Source organism: Leptonotus elevatus, chromosome 15 (assembly GCF_054856555.1).
Source record: "Leptonotus elevatus isolate MCC_2025b chromosome 15, RoL_Lele_1.0, whole genome shotgun sequence".
NCBI classification, from domain to species: Eukaryota; Metazoa; Chordata; class Actinopteri; order Syngnathiformes; family Syngnathidae; genus Leptonotus; species Leptonotus elevatus.
The window spans coordinates 11,004,638-11,024,657 of NC_141253.1; the positions used below are offsets into that span (position 1 = coordinate 11,004,638).

Genomic DNA, 20,020 nt, shown 5'->3' on the forward strand with positions numbered 1-20,020 from the left:
CCTGACTGCATATGTAACGCCTTGTTGATGTTGGAGAGAAAAAAAAAATGACACCAACACCCAGCACTGACACAGAATTGAGGCAAGGGACATCACAAAGTCAATTCAATAATTTTCCACCTTGAGTGGAGGTAGGAGAGTTAAGAGAGAGTACTTGTGAGAGTGTATTCCACAATGCCAGGACAGGGTGTGAGGTTTTTCGACTTACACTCACTTCTCATGCCCTGTTGTTGCTGTCAGACGAGTATTTTGTTGCGCCAGATGGCCGTCAAACTTTCTGATTGCGAGATGCTGCATGACTGTGTAAGAGTGTACAAAGTTGCGCAAATATCCCCTTCTTCTGCCCGGATCTGTATAAAAGGCAAAGAAAGGCAGATAAATGCGGACACAGCAAGTTTGTGTGCGTGTGTGTGTGTATATATATATATATAAATATTTAGTGTTCTATTCAAAGTGAATAGATGCAACCCAAGACAACACAATGGTGGGTGTTAAGGTATTTTGGAGGCTTTTGCCTAATGTGTGTGTGTGTGTGTGTGTGTGTGTGTGTGTGTGTGTGTAGGGGGGGGGGGGGGCTTAGTAAACAAAAACCATGGGACTGAATTAAAATCTTTGTTTGCGTGAACCGTTCACATTCCATCACAAGGAAGCAGGTTTTTGTTAAGAGGCCTTTTGTGCTTCGTTCTAGCAAACATTGTGGAATGTCATCTACTCATTGCAGTATCTATATCGATATCATTTTGCAATCATATTAGCTGTCGGCAGTCGAGTTAAGCAGAAAACGCAATAAGCGTATAACAAGCGCAAATCCACAGTAAACTTCTGGAACATTTTTATTAAAAGCACGGTAGACTTACTCGCACCCCCCCAAACGGAACATAAATACAAAATATATTTATATGCTGTATATATACAAATTATGGCAGTGACAAATGGAAGCGTACCTGGTAAGTTAAAAATCACAGAAACTGCAGCTCCCAGTTTTGTTTCTCTCTCTTCAGAGTCATATTTTGAGGTACAAAAGCGAGGTATGCACCACATTTGTATATATTATATATATTATACACACATATAAAAAGAAAGCAAAAGCCTAGCAAATCATATTAAACATTTTCGTACCATTACACTTATCACAACACTCACCGCTTTAAAACATCTTTAGCTGACAAGTCTGCACGCCCATGAGTTTTCTTCTCCAAACTTCTCGCAGCCCTTCTTTGCGTAATTATCTAACAAAAATGCAGAGTTTCAACATGGGTCAAGTGCAATATCACTACAATACAGTATTACTCTTACTGTGGGCAGAGGGAAACAGCAATACTCCCAATACATTGAATTGCAGAGGTAATACAAGGCTTTGACCACATGGGTGCAGTATTTCATCCGCATTGCTGTGGCCCGGATAACACCTTTCATAATACTATACTGTACTTTTTGTCCGTAATCCCACTTACTGGTTGGTGTGTTATGAATATTAAGCATCACATGTTTTCACATTTTACCACGGCATAGTATTAACTACAGTAATACCATCACTGAACATCAGTGACACCAGTCTTGTATGAATGCTTACTAAAGCAGCAATAATACAAGCTTTTTTTCTTTTTCTTTTTTTTTTTGCTTAAAAATGATCAAAACAAGATTTGGCATGTATCTTAGCACATAAACTTGTTTTTCACAAAACAAATGCCAGTCGCGGGGCTCATAGACAAACCAGCCTTCACACTTACAATCACACAATTTAGAGTCTTCAATGAACCAAACATGCATGTTTTTGGAATGTGGAAGTGGGAAAACATGCAAACCTCACACAGGAAGTCCAGAGATCGCAAACCTCGGAACTGTGAAGCAGATGTGCAAACCACTCACTACTACCACGATGTTGCCCACAAAAAAAAAATGGGGGGGGGGGGGGAATGTACAGTACATCACTGATCAAATGTGTTACTAATGTCCATAAATCTGCTTTTACATTTCAGTGCAAAATCATTGAGCGATAGAATTCAATTGACTCCTAAAGAGTTGGTGTGCTTCTACAAGTACAATCTTGAGTCTGGGAAAATAAATTGCTGATTAAGGCATCATATCTGAGTTCACACGTTATGTTATTAAGAGTGATGGCGGTCAAATATTGAGAAATTCCATGATGGTGCAAAACTGCGAAAGTTTCCCCATTACGTTTAAACATATGAATCAAATGACACCACCTGTTGCACGTGGACATTTTTGCTAGCGAGCGGCCTGTCTTGACGTGCGTTTATCATCGTCTTGGGGACACGGGGGGAGACCCCGTTTCACCCGCATCCCTAGCTGGGGAACCCGCCGGGCGGTTCGGGATCGGGCGACTCGTCTCCCGGGCTGTCCTGCTCGTCGGTGGACAGGTGGACGCGCTGCTCGTCCATGCGCTTGGCCTGCACCCGCTGGATTAAACTGAAAAAGTCCTCGTCCGGCACCGTGGGGGCATGGGGGCCCGCTTCGGGCGGGGAACACCGCTGGTCGTCGATCCGAGAGGACTGCAGTCACACAAAAATATTAAATATTCAACATATATTTGTATACAGATCAGGGTTATAAAAGTTTTGTACGGAAGAGGTTTTGGAATTGCCATTATAGTTTTTTTCTTCTTCAATTAGTTCATTTTAATTAGTTTCAGAGCAAGTTTGTTAGTTTGTATTAGTTTTAGTTTTTTTAAATGCTTCATTTTAGTGTAGTTTTTATTAGTTTTAGTTTTTTGTGTATTTATTGTGCGCAAGATTTAAAAAAAACATCACACAATTATTGTGTTAAATAATATTGTGTGCTTTCACTCTTATAGTGCTTTAGTTGAAATTACTTCTTATCCAATATGGTGCTAACTATAAAGTAACGAGTTCACCATTTTGTAGTGCTGTTCAAATGTCTAGTGAGAAAGCTATCCCCTATGTAGTGCCTCAATATATCTTGAAATTATATTTTGGACTTATACTCCGTCAATCACAATTCAGACACTATTACCTTGTGGAGGTGGTTCCGTTCATAAGACACACAACAAGACTAAAAATAAGCTAGATTTTACTCAAACATTCACGGTGGCAGCGTGGAACATCTCCGGTGTAAACGAAACTGTTGGCTGTAACGTCATAATTATTGATTGAATTATTTTTTATTGAATGATGACATTACAGCAGATCACAAAATGTTCAAAAAAAAATGCAAAATATCAGCTGATTCGATCAAGCTGATATTTATAGTTTTAAAGAAATTCAAGATTGATAAGTTTTAAAGACATTCTAATTTCGTGTAAAGAAAACTGTTTATCATTTGAATCAATTGGGCACCATATAGCCCACTATATAAGAAACCCTATAGTATTTCATATAGTGTTTAGGGAGCAGCGAGTAAGTGTGTGATTCCAAACACAGCCTCTCACTCACTGGTATGGCAGCCAATCCCAAAACGTTTGTCCATTGAGTTCATTCAACGAAATGTCTCAAAACTTAAGTGAGTATTCTACCTGGCACTTGATGAGCATGTTGAAAAAGTCGTCGCTGGGCTCCTGCTCGCCCTCCCCCACCAAGTGTCCCAAGTTGTTCTGTGTGATCCTGAGACCGGGAAGGTTCCCCACATTGACGCGCTGGTCATCCAGGCGGCGACTTTGAGAGCTGGCGATCAAATCAAATAGCTCCTCCGTCTGGGGGGAGGTGGTCACTGCGGGATTTTGGGGGAAGAGGGATGGGGCGTGTCAAATTCAAAAATGACTTATTGAGGGAGTAACAAGCAACCGACCAATCGTGTCACTCAGGGCGGCACCTTGGCCGTCGCCGTTGTGTGGTTCATCGAGGCGGCAGCGCTGATCGTCCATGCGGCTGCTTTGGAACTTGCTGAGCAGGTCGAAAAAGCAGTCCTCATCGGAAGGGTCACGGCCAAGTTTCTAACACGCACACACACACACACACAAGCAAGGTCAGCCATTTTAGGAAGCACCTAAGCTGCCCATGAGACAACTGAACAGGGTGTCCATTATAATTACGCATAATGAGTATTTTCCCATTGAGTAATATGGGGAAGTAATTTGATGGAATCACAAGAGACCTCCATTAGTGCAACGTGACTGTTTCCTTTCATGGGTCTATATGGCTGCATTTCTACCAACGTTTGCAGACAGTTTTTGTACTAAAATGTAACAATCAGATAGCAGTCTTCTTTTTTTGGCACTGATAAACTACCCTAGAGCAAAACTTAGACCAAAATTTCTCATTTCTCATGGACCGCCAAAGTTCCAAGCTCCAGGGTAAAGTTCCTGTGGTACGCCATAAGACACTGACATATCGTTAATATATATATATCATTATTATTAAAAACAATTTTTTAACCTAGCACATGGAAAATATGTATACATCGGCATATCGGACCGTACCCTTACTAAACAGACATAGGGCAAAAATTCCATTTAGAATAGGGAAAAAGAATGTGTATACATGTATGTGTGTTTTTGTTTTTATTTTTACTGAGCCAATGTACATAAAAGTATATATTTGACTACTCAAATGCATAGAGAAAAGATCAATTTCTCAACTACAAAGACTTCTAAGCAAACAAAAAATAGGAGCCCCTCGTCTCCTCCGCTCGAAGCAACCCTGGTGGTTGATACCTCGTCAACAAAAGCATGCAAATCCTTTTTTTTTGGGGGGGGGGGCACATTAACAAACTCCTCATGCACATCACACAACTGTCAACGGTCCTTATAAAAACCAAACAAACACAATCGCTGTCTACGTACTTATGAGGTCAGTGCTGAAGTTTTTCACGGCTGATAACGTCTCTACTCTCTTCCAGGCAAACCAGGCAGATAAGTTTGTGTTTAATTCGTCATTGACGGCTTTTGCCTGAAAGACCATTTTCTTGATCTACCCACTTTATACTTCTCTGATGCAGCAGTACAGTCTTGGGTTTGGAGGTGCTCTTAGCTCATTTGCTCCCCAAAACGCATAAATACGTTCTATTTTAAATATTACCATGGTCCCAAAAACGTATCTATACGTTTTATGTTTTTTTTTTATGCTAGAGCATACAGAAGGCTTTGATGCAGCCTCTGAACTGAAGAGAAAGCCTTAAAGCAATGGTAGTTATTACAAAAACGGCCAGCAGGTGGCAGCTGAGTATAACAGATCAACCAGGGTCATATTGCAAAAAGCCCCCCCCAGTGTTTTGATTTGTAAATAATAATGATGAAACGTTGATAAATTATAATGCTAATTGCTACAAAATGGAAAATCTGTCAAAATCCAGTCAAATGGCTGAGTGAATGAGATAAGCAATGCCTGCCATCTAGTGGTGAAAACTGTTATTACAACTTACAACTCTTCAGCTGCGGTTAATGTCTATTTTCAAAAATTAATCAAGAGCCACTCCGAGTGTGGGCGTGGGCCAGTTGCCCATCCCTGTACTAGATTGAGCCAGATAAGGTTGTGAATCTGTGATGATTTTTTTCCACACTTCAATTACATAAATGATTTTTTTTACAGTTGAACTTGTGACAAATTTCAGGCACAAGCAAGATGTCGAAGATATCTATGAAAGTGCGGGATTGTTTGCTTTTGGCAGCAGTCAGCACCATTCTAGACAATTAGGTTTCTCATTAAAAACACATAGACGGCCAATAAAAGTTGTAAAAGATCACTGCAGCTAACTTCTCAGGAAATATTACCGTTTTCAGCATTTAGGCTTAAAATAAAAGTTGAGGTCTCTACGCCTCATGGCATAATGTGAAGTAGGTCAGCAGAAGTCCACTTCGGCCTTGGCGCGGTCGACAAAACGACACACTGTGCTTCATTTACATTTGAACTTTGTAACAAAGAAGTTAGAAACAACAACACGTAAAGATATGCGTGAGTGTGAAGGCTAACTTCATAAAAAAACATGAATGAAACAACTCACCGGCTGCTGCGCTTCCTCTTCGCAACTCGCCCTCTGTCATTCCTCTCCCCTTACGTCCGCCCCAACCACCTTACATCCCTCAAAGCCCCTCTCCTCCCCAATTGTGCCTTTCTATTGCAGCCAACTCTGCTTTCATGCACACACTCCCTCCCTCCTTCTCTCCCTCTCTCGCTCGCACTCCCTCACTCTCTTCTGCGAGCCGTTTTTGTGCCATTCAGCCACTGTGGGAAAACAAGTCATTATAGGAAGGGTTGGCGGTGGGGAGAGGGGTGGGAAGCGCTTCTGTGATCAAGGTCACATTATCAGAGTGCTGGTGGGGGAGGGACGACGGCGGGTGCGAGGGGCGCAGTTATGAGTAGATTGCATGCCAACGTTGGCAACAAGAGGCAACAATGTCAAGCGAGCATTGTTTCCATGCCAACGGTAATACAATGAATAAAGTGTAATCAATATTGACACTTAGAATTACTTCAGACCGAGAGGTGGGTGATCTTGCAAAAAATAGAATATCATGATTTTATATGAACTCATTCACTGCCATAGATGTAAAAAATTCCCTTTATTTCATACAAAAGTATGAAAACCTAGAAAAAGCTGTTTTATAGTACATTTAAAACAGATATAAAGTTTGTAATTAATCGTGAGTTAACTAGAGAAGTCATCCGATTAATTATGATTAAAAAAATTGCAATCGCCGTGAATTATAGCATTGAATAAATAGGCTACACTTATCAGTTTGTGAAAATTAACACGGTAATAAACACCTTTTGTAAAGAGAAATATAAATTAAAAATTATAAAGCAGCAAAGTATGTATGTGTGTTAACACTGATTGGCTGTCAAACAGGGGCCGTCCTTCAGTCAGTGGCAGAAAATGAGCCGACGATCCAATACTAGTACTGAAATGCTTTGCGTCGCCATCAGACGATTCCACATAAATGACAGATCGTCAGCCCTCTGCCAATCCTCACACGATTTAAGATTGTCATATCGCCCAGCCCTATTCACATCCAACTCATTTGCCGCCTTAATGGGCTGCCATTGAAGTCAAAGCAGAAAGTAAAAAAAGAAATTAGTTTTTGCGCCTATGTCTAAAGCCATTTTTATAGAGCTTTTTTTTTTTTTCTGACATCCAAATCGCTGGGGTTTTTCCAACTTTTGTCTTTGGAGGTAGTGACAGACGCATAACGGAGGGGGGATTTGGCAGCAATCAAAACAGACCAATTAATATGCTGCCTAATAAAATGGTGAAAAATCAAAATGGATACTAAATGCCCCAGCCTAGCAAGTTAATGCATCAACTGTCACCTGTCTATAATCTATAAACACTTCCATGTTTATTGACAATGGACACTCATTTCTACTAACCAGTTGAGTTAAAAGCAAGTGTTGCGGTCTAGCGATTATTTTTTACATCACACCAATCAATCAGCTCAAAGGAATAAGCAGATGAGGGATGAGTGCTTGTCCACCGTGGGTGACCTATTATATAATGCTGAGCAAGCTCATGGGAAATTAAAGGAATCCCCAATTGAACCTGGCTAATTGTGTCTCTCATATAATGAAAAGAGACCTGAGGACACTCTAAACAGGCACTAAAATTTAACGTATAATTTAAAGACTGCGATTGGCTGGCAACCAGTTCAGGGTGTACCCCGCCTACTGCTCGAATCCAGCTGGGATAGGCTCCAGCACCCCCGCGACCCTTGTGAGGACAAGCAGTTAAGAAAATGGATGGATGTATAATTTAAAGACAAATGCAAACGCAATGCAAATGTAATCTCCTTGGCAGAAGTATGCTCCAGAAAATTGCTTGTTTATTATCTTAAGAGGAAGCCTCCACCCGAGGAACCGAGTCATCTCGTCCACTCACCGGCACCGGAGGCGAAACTTGCAGATTGATGTCATCGGCATCCACGGGAGAGTCCAACCATGGCCTTTCGTCCGACGACCGGCTGTCAGGATAGCCGTTCCTTTTTCCCGTCTGTGAGGTCTGACTCTTCGACCTTCTGGGTATGCTTTCAGCCTCGTCGTGGCCCTCGCCATCCTACGGAAAACGAGTCGGTCAGATGCCAAGTGCGATGACTTCCGACGTTGTCTTCAAGCAGTTTTACCTTATATGAAGACAACTTCCACAGCTCCACGCTGTCCATGCTGTTCCTCTTAGTGAATTTGGGCCTCGCTCCTTGAGAAACCGTAAAGACGACATCATGAGACAACGCGGAGCAGATTGCCAGCGGTCACAGTTTTTATGATACAAATGAATAAGAGTCTATTTGACTACTTGGATGCCGTGGAGCTGTAAATGTGAATTTTCAGCTGACAGGAGCGTCACATCATAACACGGTTGTGTGCGCATGTGACACAATTCCACTATTCTTTTTCTTACTCCAATTGGCAAGGCTGCCATTCGAGGAAAAGCAATAAATCGGATAGCTTTATATCCGAATCGGGCCTCAAAATCAGATGAAGAGAACAAAAGTCAAACCAACTGAAGTTTTCATGTCACCTTGCATCTCAAACTCTGAACTAGACGGTGAAAGGTCAGCATCGCTAACACCCAAAGCCTCCATCAGCTGCTCCACATTCATCCTGGCTGTCAGTTCGCCATTCCTGTCCCCAATCTGTCATATAGAAACACAGAGGTCAAAATTCATGTCGGAATCCAAAAGTGTTTTGTTTTCATGGAAAAAGCCTCACTTCTTTCGAGATCTCCAGATGTTGCCGGGCGTAGTGGAGCGCTTGTTTGTGATTGGCTAAAGACACGTAGGCGTTCCCCAGACTCCAGCAGGCTCGGCCTTCGCCAACCCTGACGGAACACGCACAGTTCTTCCAATATTTTTTAACTTCCGCGCTTGCGTAAAATGTGACGTCAACGACCACTGCTTACCTGTCTGTGAGATCCTGAGCAATATACAGGTGCTTAAGGTGATACTCAATGGCTCTGTCATATTGCTGCAAAAGTGTGTAGGTGTTTCCAAGGCTGTAACAGGCCTGAGCCTCCATCACCTGGTCCCTCAGTTGCCGTGACAGCTGCAAAGTTTTCCTGCAAGAGAAATTGTGATTTTGTTTATCAACAGTCCCTAAATATGGTCGCAGTACATGTCACAGAGGGGTTAACAAAAATTATTTAATTATTGATCATCAGAGTCTGAAAAAACATAGCACTAAAATGTTTGAGGACTTCCTCCAACCACCACTAGGTGTCAGGCTGTCTTTCCCCTTACTTGTAGTAGTCCGTGGCTGTGTTGAACTGGCCCAGGAATATCAGAGCGTTCCCCAAATTGCTGTAGGCTCGTCGCTCTGCTGCCTTGTCACCAAACTCCTTCGCAATGGATAATCTCTGTAACAAAATGCAAGCTTGAGTTAATAACATGAAGCAATAGAAAATGTTTACATTGGTCACATTTATTTTCAGAAGTCCGTTTTATATAGAGAATGAGATCCCACAAAATTCTTTCGTATCTGCTTTTACCTTTTACTGTCTGGTATGACATAAAATATGTGACTAGTGAAAGGGACAACTGCTGTCATGTCAGGGAGGCAACATTTTTTGGGTCGACTGTCTTCCCACTAATTACGTTTTTGTGGCATGTACACAAGACAGCAATGCAGGGAAAAAAAGATGAGAAAATGACAGCTTTTACAGCAGGTCCCCTTTTGGGTGGAGGCCCAAGGACAGGTTGTGGCATCTCTTCCAGAACTGGCACTGGCTGGATTCAGTGATGTAATACGAATACATTTAAATGATTAACTAATATTTAGTGTCCCTTATTTTTTTTGCAGTGTAAAATATAACTGACTACAGTAATTTCGGGACTATAAGGCGCACCCGACTAAGCCGCGCTAGCTAAATTTGGGGAATACTTGAGTTTGTTACACATATAAGCCGCAGGTGTTTTAATGTTACCGCACCGGGTTCCCGCTACTTTTTTTCCCTTCCATTGTCTCGTTCTGTCTCTCCTACTGTATTTGGGCTCACTTGGTTAGTTTTGCTCTGCCCAACGCTCTTGCGCTTCCTTTATAGTGCGCCCCCTTGTGATGTGATGGATAAGGCGCACCTTTAGCCGCAGAGTCAAATGCAAGTGAAAAAAAGTAGCGGTTTATAGTTCAGAAATTACAGTATTTATAATTAGAAAATTTCTGGGCTTTACATCTCGTTCAAGCCATTGCTTATTAAAGGATTTAACCTGATACGCAAAAACTTGATCAATTTAAATGAATACAACTTAAAACATTCATTTCAATATTAATATGAAATATCTATATTTTTAAATAGATATATGGATGAAAAAAAAACAACGTAAGAAGCAAGAACATGTCGATTACAATATATTTATTCATGAAATTTGTACTGGCCCTGTCCAGCCAGCGTCAGTAAACTTTGGGTGGTCCAGGGCCACTGCTAAAAGCAGAATCATGCTTTTACATGCAATATGAAAGGGGATTTACACACAGGCACTGTTCCGCGACTGGTGCAGCTCTGATGATACTTCAAAAGGCAGAAAATTGCCAGGTCAACTTTTCCCCTTGCGTCCATGTGTCGGTGCTTTTATATAGAACAGTAAAATAAAAATAAAAAGAGGTTGGAAAAATGACATAAGCAGTTTAAAAGGGGCATCTTTTACCCTCTGTTAAGACTCGGATCCACCTGTCTGAAAATTGCTGGGTTGACTTTTTCCAACCACTCGTCTGTGCTGTCTATGCAGAACAGTGACATGAGAAAAATTATGCCTTTTACTGAAAGTGTAAAATGGTGTGAATTGTCTCCATCTCAGAGTTTGTGCAAAGCACACATTTTTGCCTGATGTGTTCATAACAGCAGATCAAAGAAAGTTGGCCAGGACCCTAAAACCGCATAGCATAACACTCAACCCACCGAAGCACTGCACAGGCCATTGCTAGTGGAAAAACAACTAAGCAAAATGTGAGAGATGATCACGCCAATATGGCGAGCTGACAAAATTGCTATAAATCAATGAGACTGAATGATCAGCCAAGTTACTGACTCAAGCTGTGATCTTCGGAGTCTTCCTATTCTAGCTTTCCATAGTAAGTGAACATAGTAGAGAGACAATGGAAACGCTCGGGAAGTCTGACCTGCCTGTGGAACTTGATGGCTTCAACAAAGTTTCCCAAGAGGTAATGCGTGTTGCCCAGGTTGCCGTACGCTCTGCCCTGAGCGGCACGATCGCCCAGTTCTTTCACCAAACACAAGTTCATCCTGAAGAGACAGCAGACAAATTATTATGTAAATATTGCTAACACACAATGTAGCATTCTGAACACTGAGAAGTTTTCCTTCAAATTCCTAACATTACCATCATTGGCTTGACCAGGGTGCGATCGAGTAACTTTTTTTTTTTGCTTTGGTTTTACTTGTTGTGCAGGCAACTATGCTATCAACAACATGCAGGTGTACCTAATAAATAGGTGCCCTCCACTCATTATAGCAGTACCCATTTTCCTGTTAATAACATATAACATGCTTTTGTTAGTTTTTTACAACAACAAAAATCCAAAATGTTATTTCACAGGGGTGCAATGAAATGTTTTCACATTGTATACAGGTGTACCAAGGGGTTGTAAAAAGAAAGACAAAAAAGACGTATTTTCATTCCAATATGATATCTAATGTTACAAATGTATGGAGTAAAATAAGTTACTGTCTCGCATTGTAGCAGTTTCTGTTCCTGGTGTGGTCGCAGAAGTGGAGCCAACATTGCATTAAAAAAAATCAACATATTTTTAATTAAGACATTACGTAGGAATTTGCCTTTTGTACTATACTTTTGGAAAAGTTTCACTTTTTGAAATGAACTACTTAAGTTACATTTCTACAATATTGTAATAGACTGGCATTCAATGGGAAGAAGAATACAAACTCGTAAAAGCTCGTCGCCCGTTGTAGCGTGTCTCTGACGTCAGGGGGAAGGTCTCCGGGCTCCTGGGTGCAGCCCCACAATTGCTGCTTGCCTTTGGCATGGAACACGTTGCCAACATTGTAAAGCGCCCGGGCCTCACCAACCTAAAGCACAATCAAGTCAAAAAGGAAGCATAGGCGTAGTTACGACATCCATAGCTTTTTCGGACCTTGTCGCTTTGCTCTTGAGAAATATCCAAATGTCTCTGGCAGCAGACGGCGGCTTCGTCAAAGCGACACAGCACTTTCAGCGTGTTGCCGAGGTTACCGCTGGCTTTTCCCTCGCCAATTCGATCGGCGATAGTCCTGGGAGAGCAAAATGTGCGTGTGTTAGTGCTTGTGTTAATACAGCAATTCTCTATAAAATTAAATGGCCCTGCTTTAAATTGTAAAGTGCAGCGCTTAGACTTGATTTAATTTGAAGAGGCAGTAAAGTGCCTTTTAATGAGCAGATTCACAGGGACCAGCTCCCCGCGGCCTTGCCAGGTCTGTAATGTAACGAGGTAAATCCTCCCCGCGGGGGGTCTTTAATCACTCCCCTGCCACAAATATACCACCTGCATTCACAGTGGGGTGCCAGATTTCTCAGAGCTCCTCAATCATAGCTGTTGCCAAATTGAAAGTCCACTCACGTTTTTTGCATCACATTGTGTGTGTGTGTGTAAAACGCTACACCTCATCCCCTACATGCACGCAAAAAAAAAAAGAAGAAGTTTAGTAACTCTACATTAAACAGCACTCAGAAAAATTATATATTTTAATACATACAGATTATTGTGCCATGTATTTGTTAAATTTTTTTTTTAAACAATCATGCAATTAATCGCAGCACTAGGAAAATGTATGTTGCCTTATCTTATTAATAAGGCTATTTCATTTGGGGGGGGGGGGAATGGGGCAGTAAGCCAAAAACTATTAAAAATTTATCAAAAATACTTTGCAACAGAAAAATAGGTCATGCAATTAGATTGAAAAAATGCAATTCTATTTTGAAAATAAAGCAAGCCAGTGCCCCACTATCCAGCCACAGGCCGTACCAAGGTAGAATAAGAAATTGTTGTGTCTGAAAGGGCATTCTGCATAAAAACTGCCAAACAAATTATGCAAGCACTTTTTTTTTTTTTTAAACCTGGGACAAGCTGGAAAAACACGTCATGGTCAATGTGTTTTTAAAAATATACATCTAAAAAGGAACTGCCAATCAAAAATTAAGGTCGATGCATCACTGTCCAATGAAAACGTGGATTAACATTTATTTTAATTTTTTAAAGCTGCTCAATGCAGGAAATCGAATTTCGAATTGCTACTGCCACGTGTGGCCCAAAAATGAAAATGCACACTCCCTATTTCACATACACAATGCACGGATGTTAAAAAAATCAATTCGGCAAAACATTGCGATATTACAGCGCACAATTCTCGTATCAATTCAATATGCAGCCAAATTAATTTTTATAGATACATTTTTGATGGAAATATTCAACAAAATGTCTTAGGTAGAGTTAGGGTTTACACTTTAAGCATAGAAGAATGTTATATTAATGGAACATTAAGCCTTAATATTTGATTTGTGTGTTTGTTAAATACGGTGGACCACAGTTTATAAGCCCGAAGTACATTTTCATACAAATCTTACAGTGTACATGTACAAGTTTATTGATTAGTATTTTCTAAATTTGAGTAAAAAAAAAAAAAAAAAAAAAATCACAATAATTGACTTCGTATCGGGATTAATCGATATTGAATTGAATCGTGACCCATGAATCGAGATACACATCGAATCGCAAGCTACTAGGCAATTCACACCCTTACACGGATGTTATCACATCCGTAGACAGAGGGCGGGAAATTCGAACCTGAATCCAGTCTGATAACTATTGGCCAGATGCTTGCAGGCGGAAGCATTGTGAAGGTGCTAATTAGAAGACGTTTGAGTCATAAATAGTCTAATAATTATTGTAAAGATATTTTTTGGGCTATTTTTTTTTAGCTTTAACCCGAAAAACTAACATGATGGGGGAGAAAAAAAATTAGGGCATGTAATTATCTCACCTAGCCAGAGTCAGGTCATGCTTGTGGTACTCCAGGGCTTTCCCATACTCCTTCAAGTAGAAGTAAGCATTTCCCAGCTGGCTGTAGATGGCGCTGAGGGTCTTCAGGTCCTCCGTGCCAACCTGCACAGCCGCCTCGAAGAACGCCGTCCCACCTTTGAAGTCCCCTGCCTTGCACAGGCGCTCCCCTTCCAAGGCCAACTCCAAGCAGGACGCCTCCATCCTGGATTTTGGATATTTGTTACACTTTTTCACAACTGGCATCATCTCCATGACAACAGGACAGTCTTATTGTTGCCTTAGCAATGACACCTTTCCACTGCATAACCCGTGTGGCACAAAGATGTAATAAATAATAAGATGCCTCTCAACAGGAGGCTTCTCAAACGCAACGCTATGGTTACCGTGGCAACCACTGCCTCACATGCACTGTTTGAGGCCGCGTACAATGGCATCTTTGTGTTCATTGACAAGTGCTTGATTGTAAACGGAGCGCAGAATTCCGTGAAAAGTTTGTGAATGGAAGCACAGACGCGCCAAAGCGTCATCAGCAAAGTGTACGAGTACATTGATGGTATAGTCCAGGATGAACTAAAGGGCGGCATATTTGGTGGCTATGCCAAATTCCGGATAGAATGTAATGAGTTAATCAAGGATTACCCCCCTCAATCTACTCTAATGTACATATGCTGCCGTAGGCAAGAAAGATACGCGTACCATATGTTATTCAGTAATAGGTTTAGTGGGGGGAAACGTCAAGGGCCATTTGACTGTATTCCTGAATCACTTCACCTGATGGCTACTGCACATCAAGTTTTCTTCACCGTTTGTCTGAATACCTGACTTTAGAATTTATGGAAGGGATACAGAAAAAGGGAAAAAGACGTCACGCTAAGAGAATAAAGTTACTTATTTCTGAGAAATGTCAAAACTTCCAACATAAATGCTACTTTCTGAAACCTGAAGCCACTGTCCCCCCTTCTACAGTCTGTCGCTCTGCTGATTTTCATTGGCTCGCTCATTAAGGGAAGGGGTGAGCACAGTGCTAGCCATCCGGTTTCATTACCTGTGCTTTTGCTTGCCAAGTGTCTTGTCCACAAAAACCTGTAACTCCAAATGCAAGGGCTTGAGCGTGGCCCGAGGTCGAGGGCCACGGTGCACCAGCCTGCACACTGCCTGCTCTGCCCCAGTGAGAGGGCATGATTCCGATGCCATTAGGATGACTCGTTGGAGGAGTTAGCAATTTGTCGTGGCGTAGTCATGGAGGACAGTTGTCCTTCAGTGTTACTACAGTGGAATCCAAAATGTCCAGAAGAAAACAATGACCGAATTCCAAGTTGAAATTCAAGCCCTCAGAATCACATCTGCTTCTCAGGTTGTAAAAACAGACCGTCTCGAATCTAGATGAATCCAAGCCGCTCGGCAAAAATGAAAAAAACATGTTGAAGTAATCCAGACTAGCAGCTGTTGTGATGCATCTCTTTTTTTACTATCCACACGCTATTCTCTTGTTCGTCCTCCGCCCTGGACAACCAGTTACAATTCCACAACAGACATGGAGAGAACAACACAAAAGCTTTGGCACAAAGCAAGAGCACTTTTCACTGTGACCGTAAGCCCGAGAAAGGCTGAGAGATGGCACAGCTAATATATCTTCTTAATAGCGTCCAAGCAGCGCAGTAAGTGGCCCAGACTAATCCAACTATTTGATTACTACAGCAGAAACCTTATTAGACCATCGGCCATCCCAAAGACTCAGGAATATTATACTAGCACTAAGCGGAGGAAAATAAACTACATAATCCCCCTCAATCGCTGAAACGGAAATGTAAAATAATGATATAAACAATAGGGATATAATCGAAGGATATACATTTTTATCAGCCTACAATTGACGTACATTGCACAGCTATGGACCCCATGACTTGGATGACTGAGAGTCTGGGAAGACGTTCAAGATTGTGCAGTGCGTGTCTTTAGGAATTCTTGCCAATTGAGTTGGAAGCCTCAAACTGTACAAAATGTTCTGGTCATATGAAGATTCGACATGGTTAGCGGGTTTAGCCCAGTCAATACCTGTTTAATTAAGGAAACTATTAAAGTGTATTTTAGGACTTTTAAGTCTTCTGTATTCAAGTTACTAGTTAATCCATGTCATCAGTCCTTGTCTAAACAGAAGACCAACCAACTTGTTGATTATGAGCCAAGGCAAACAGGAAGTAGGTCATGACGATAGCTACCAAAAAGATGGTAGTGGCTGCACAAGTTGTGGTGTCCAAAATGAACATAGAGACCTAAAGTCAGATGTTAATTGGAATATATATTAGGGATGCACGATAATATCGGTGGTCGATAATTATCGACCAATTTTATTACCGTGCACAATTCTCGTATCGATTCAATATGCGGCCAAATCGATTTTTAAACATCAACTTTTGATGGAAATATTCAACAAAACATCTAACTTGAGGTTAGCTTTTCAACCAAGAGTGCCATCTGGAGGAGTAAAAAAATATCACAGGTGCTTCATAAAGCTTCATTTGCCTGTCTGTCTGTCTGGTTAGCTGTTTTGCTAGCTAGCTAGCTGGCCCATTCAAACCAAGAGTGCCATCTAGAGGAGTCAAACAATATCACAAGTGTTTCATGAAGCTTCATTTGTCTATCACTACTGATGAGTATTTTCACAATTTTGAATTAAAAAAAATATATATCGCAATAGTCGATTTATAGATTTGTATCATGATTAATCGGTATCTAATAGAATCATGACCTATGAATCGTGATACGGATCGAATCGCCAGGTACGAGGCAATTCACGCCCCTAATTTATAATATACTGCCTCAATAAACAACAAATTATTGGCTTTAAAGAATCGAACCTATGGAAAGAATTCTAAGAAAACAAAAGATAGAGGGGGGAAAAAAAGCCAACCGCACAAGAAAAACTGATTAAATTTCCATTTCACACAGTGGCTTTCATTCTTGACATCTTTGTGGTTTACTGAAGAATGAAGCTGTGTAATACAGCCCACTATTATCGTTCAAATTGGTCAGCTTGGGGGAAAGTGTCATTCCTTCAGTGGCTTGCCTGTGGTCTGACACAGGGACTGCAGAATTCAGACGTTGCTGAAACACTTTGGAACCTATTAAGTTAAATGGCATGCCATAAGGTCATTCACCCCATCCATTTTCTATAGAACTTGTGGTCATTGCGGTCCGAATGAGCTGAAGATTATACCAGCTTACTTTGGGGGGGGGAGTCGCCAGCCTATCACAGGACACATCCAGACAAATTCAAAAAGTACTTTATGGAACAGCACGCCACAAAAATCTTTACGCCACATCAATAAAGCAAATGAGGTCAAACAAGGTGCACTGACGACTCACATGATATGCTAATGTCACATATTATGACAATCTGTTTATCCAAAATTATGGAGAAAATACAAGGCAAAATGGCTTTCCAAAAAAAAAAAAGATTGGGCAAGGTGTAGAATGAACGTAAACACGCTCACACATTTTAAACTTACCAAAGTTTAGCAGTCTCTGTTTGTTGGTTGTCTAAAATGTGATCTACAGCGTGTCATCATTCGATGACCTTGTTCACTCTGCTTAGTTCAGGACATTTGCAGTAATGCAGCTATAATTACAGATTGTACCGGCTGGTTGTCCAGGAAAACCAGAGAGAAACTCTTGGAATGTTTTTCCCCTTCCCTTCCTACAATGTGCACTTAAAGGTTCTTGATTCCTTTTGTCTCACGGTAAAACTCTTCTCAAGTTAGTTCTGTTTGCCCCAAAGAACAAAACAAACAACACATTGCAGGAAGCTCGCGTGTTGTTTGAAAAGAAAGAGCAACGGCTCACAGAGGGCAGATGTCAGAACAGTGAGTCTTTCTACAGTCTTTACCTTATGAGTGTCAAACAATCGTGCAGACGTTGAAAATCACTATCACGGCATTTTTCCCCCTTTAAATATCTGCAAATAACCGTGACTTCCCACGGCGTTATTGAGACAAGTTTGAAACTGAGATGCCGTGACAATAGTGCTATTTTGGACAAACGACAGACCACAAATTCGGGTTATGTCACTAGCGCAGGGACATATATGGTATTATTAGCCCAAATATAATCCCCTCCCCTGTATGGCTTTTTTTCCTCACAATTTGTCAACAATTGCCAAGAATCAAGAACACTTTTTACTAGGGGTGTGCCCAAAAAAAATTGATTCTCATAATAATCGCGATTCTTATTTAGTACGATTCAAAATCGATTTTAAATGTCCCCAAATGGATTTTATTTAAATTATTTTATACTGTCTTGCCTTTGTCTGGGTGTGCCTTTATTTGTAGCGCTGTTCATGTGTGTGTGGTTCCACGCGGTCTAATACACAGTTTTTTTGCAGTGTGGAGCCGTTCTTTTGAGTGATAAAAGTGCCGCGAGTAGCGCGCTAATTAGCATTAGCGAGTCAGACTGGAGTAGATCATTACAATTCCTTGCACATCTATAGATTGAAGCAAAAATCATTGTCAATTAAACCATTTTGGAGGGAAAAAAATCGCTCTTAATCGAAAATTCGATTCTGAACTGAATCGCAGACCCAAAAATCGGAATCGAATCGTGAGACATTCAAAGATTCCCACCCCTACTTTTTACCCTCTCATTCGAACCTGACTGGAAATTGGGGTCAGTCCTGTCTCTTTCAAATGAGCCACAGCTCACCACTAATACTTGCTTCATCTATATACACAGTATGCTGATGGTAATTGGTTATTTACATTTGAGTTGACACAGTTGGCAATTGCCTCAGTTTTGGTAATAGACTTATAAACTCATCATTACGACTTCAGTGAAGTTAGCACACTGTCAGCTGAAGCCAGAGTGCGAGAAAGCACCAAGCTCATCACACGCGGCATTCAATAAACGTCTGCACATCATACAATCTTCATCGCACGATGTAACCTGCACACGTCTAAATTGGTCTCTGCAGGTTCTTCTGCGGGCAAGCCACCAATACAGAGAAGAGAAATTTTACAATGTGAACGATTTCAAGGGAATCTAATGTTAGTCACTAAACTAACTCGAGACTCTCTGCCCACCCAACCCAAGTCACAACTTGCACCTGGACTAATTGCCAGAGTCCTGATCACACTGACTAGGCCACGCCCATTAGAGGCACACACGCAACACTACAAATGTTGTCATCTTTGACTTGTTCCAATGTACAGGAATAACAGTTTGCTAACAGGTGTATTTCTTTACAATCGCTTTTTCTACGTCTTGATCATTGGTGTGGTTTGACAAAAGCATGACATGTTATTAGGATACCTGCGAACTGTCTTATGCGTAATGCAAGTCCCAATTAAAACTCATTTTTTTGCAGAGCTCTGTAAATATGATATGGTTGATCGGTATGAAAACCCTTAATGTACTGAATCTCAAATGATACAAATGTACCTAATACAGTGTTCAGTGAGGGCATTGGAGTGGCGATAACTTTCGATGTAAAAATGTACTTTTATTGTCTTATATGGACAAAATCTACACGCTACAAAAGTGCTCGCGGGCTTCTCAGTCTACATTCAAGTCGAGCCAGAAAATCGGAACCGGGATCTGGTTGCCAACCTTGCTCGGGAGTCACAAACCACCGCTCAAGCGGCCATTTTCGATCATTTTGAGGGTTTGACAATTTATTAAATGAAAAGGGCTTACCTTGAATGTAGCCGCTTGCTAGCCAGCTGCTGCTCCACACCGTCAGCTAGCGACTGATCCATCTAGCCGCCTCGTACCTGCTCCGCACGCCCCCCCCTAAAAAGAGGCCCCTACACGGCGAATTGGCCCCCCTCCCCTAAAACCACTCGTTTTCTTACTCGTCTTCTTGCTCTTCTTGCCCCTCTTTCACCCCCTTTCCCCCTCCCCGTATATTGACCACGGTATGGCAGCAGCGAAGAAAGCTTACAACGTCGCGTAGCCCCACCCACAAGTTACGTCCCATAACAGGAAGTCGAGCGCGAGGACTAATATTTTTTTTCACTCCCTAACTTCATGTTTACTCTTGAAAATGTACCATCGAACGGATGGATACCATTTACATGTATTTTATGCATGAACATGGTGGCAAAGCCTAGCATGAG

General features: G+C 41.3%; 1 protein-coding gene across 3 annotated transcripts; it reads right to left on the bottom strand.

Annotated features, from left to right (window-relative positions):
• Positions 1 to 808: 808 nt before the first annotated feature.
• Positions 809 to 19,744, bottom strand: gpsm1b (G protein signaling modulator 1b). Of its 3 annotated transcripts, none has more exons than XM_086097204.1 (14): positions 19,599 to 19,744; positions 13,891 to 14,112; positions 12,009 to 12,144; positions 11,801 to 11,943; positions 11,016 to 11,139; positions 9,143 to 9,258; positions 8,806 to 8,961; positions 8,616 to 8,724; positions 8,425 to 8,539; positions 8,030 to 8,100; positions 7,789 to 7,962; positions 3,766 to 3,910; positions 3,494 to 3,687; positions 809 to 2,513 (listed from the first exon to the last, which is right to left on the bottom strand). In XM_086097204.1, the coding sequence occupies exons 1-14, from the start codon at positions 19,658 to 19,660 to the stop codon at positions 2,307 to 2,309; spliced, it is 1,974 nt and encodes a 657-aa protein (XP_085953330.1). In that variant the 5' UTR covers positions 19,661 to 19,744; the 3' UTR covers positions 809 to 2,306. The 3 variants fall into 3 exon arrangements, with proteins under 3 accessions (XP_085953330.1, XP_085953329.1, XP_085953327.1); XM_086097203.1 differs by lacking the exon at positions 19,599 to 19,744 and adding an exon at positions 14,956 to 15,509 and having other exon boundaries at positions 3,790 to 3,910; XM_086097201.1 differs by lacking the exon at positions 19,599 to 19,744 and adding an exon at positions 14,956 to 15,509.
• Positions 19,745 to 20,020: the final 276 nt, after the last annotated feature.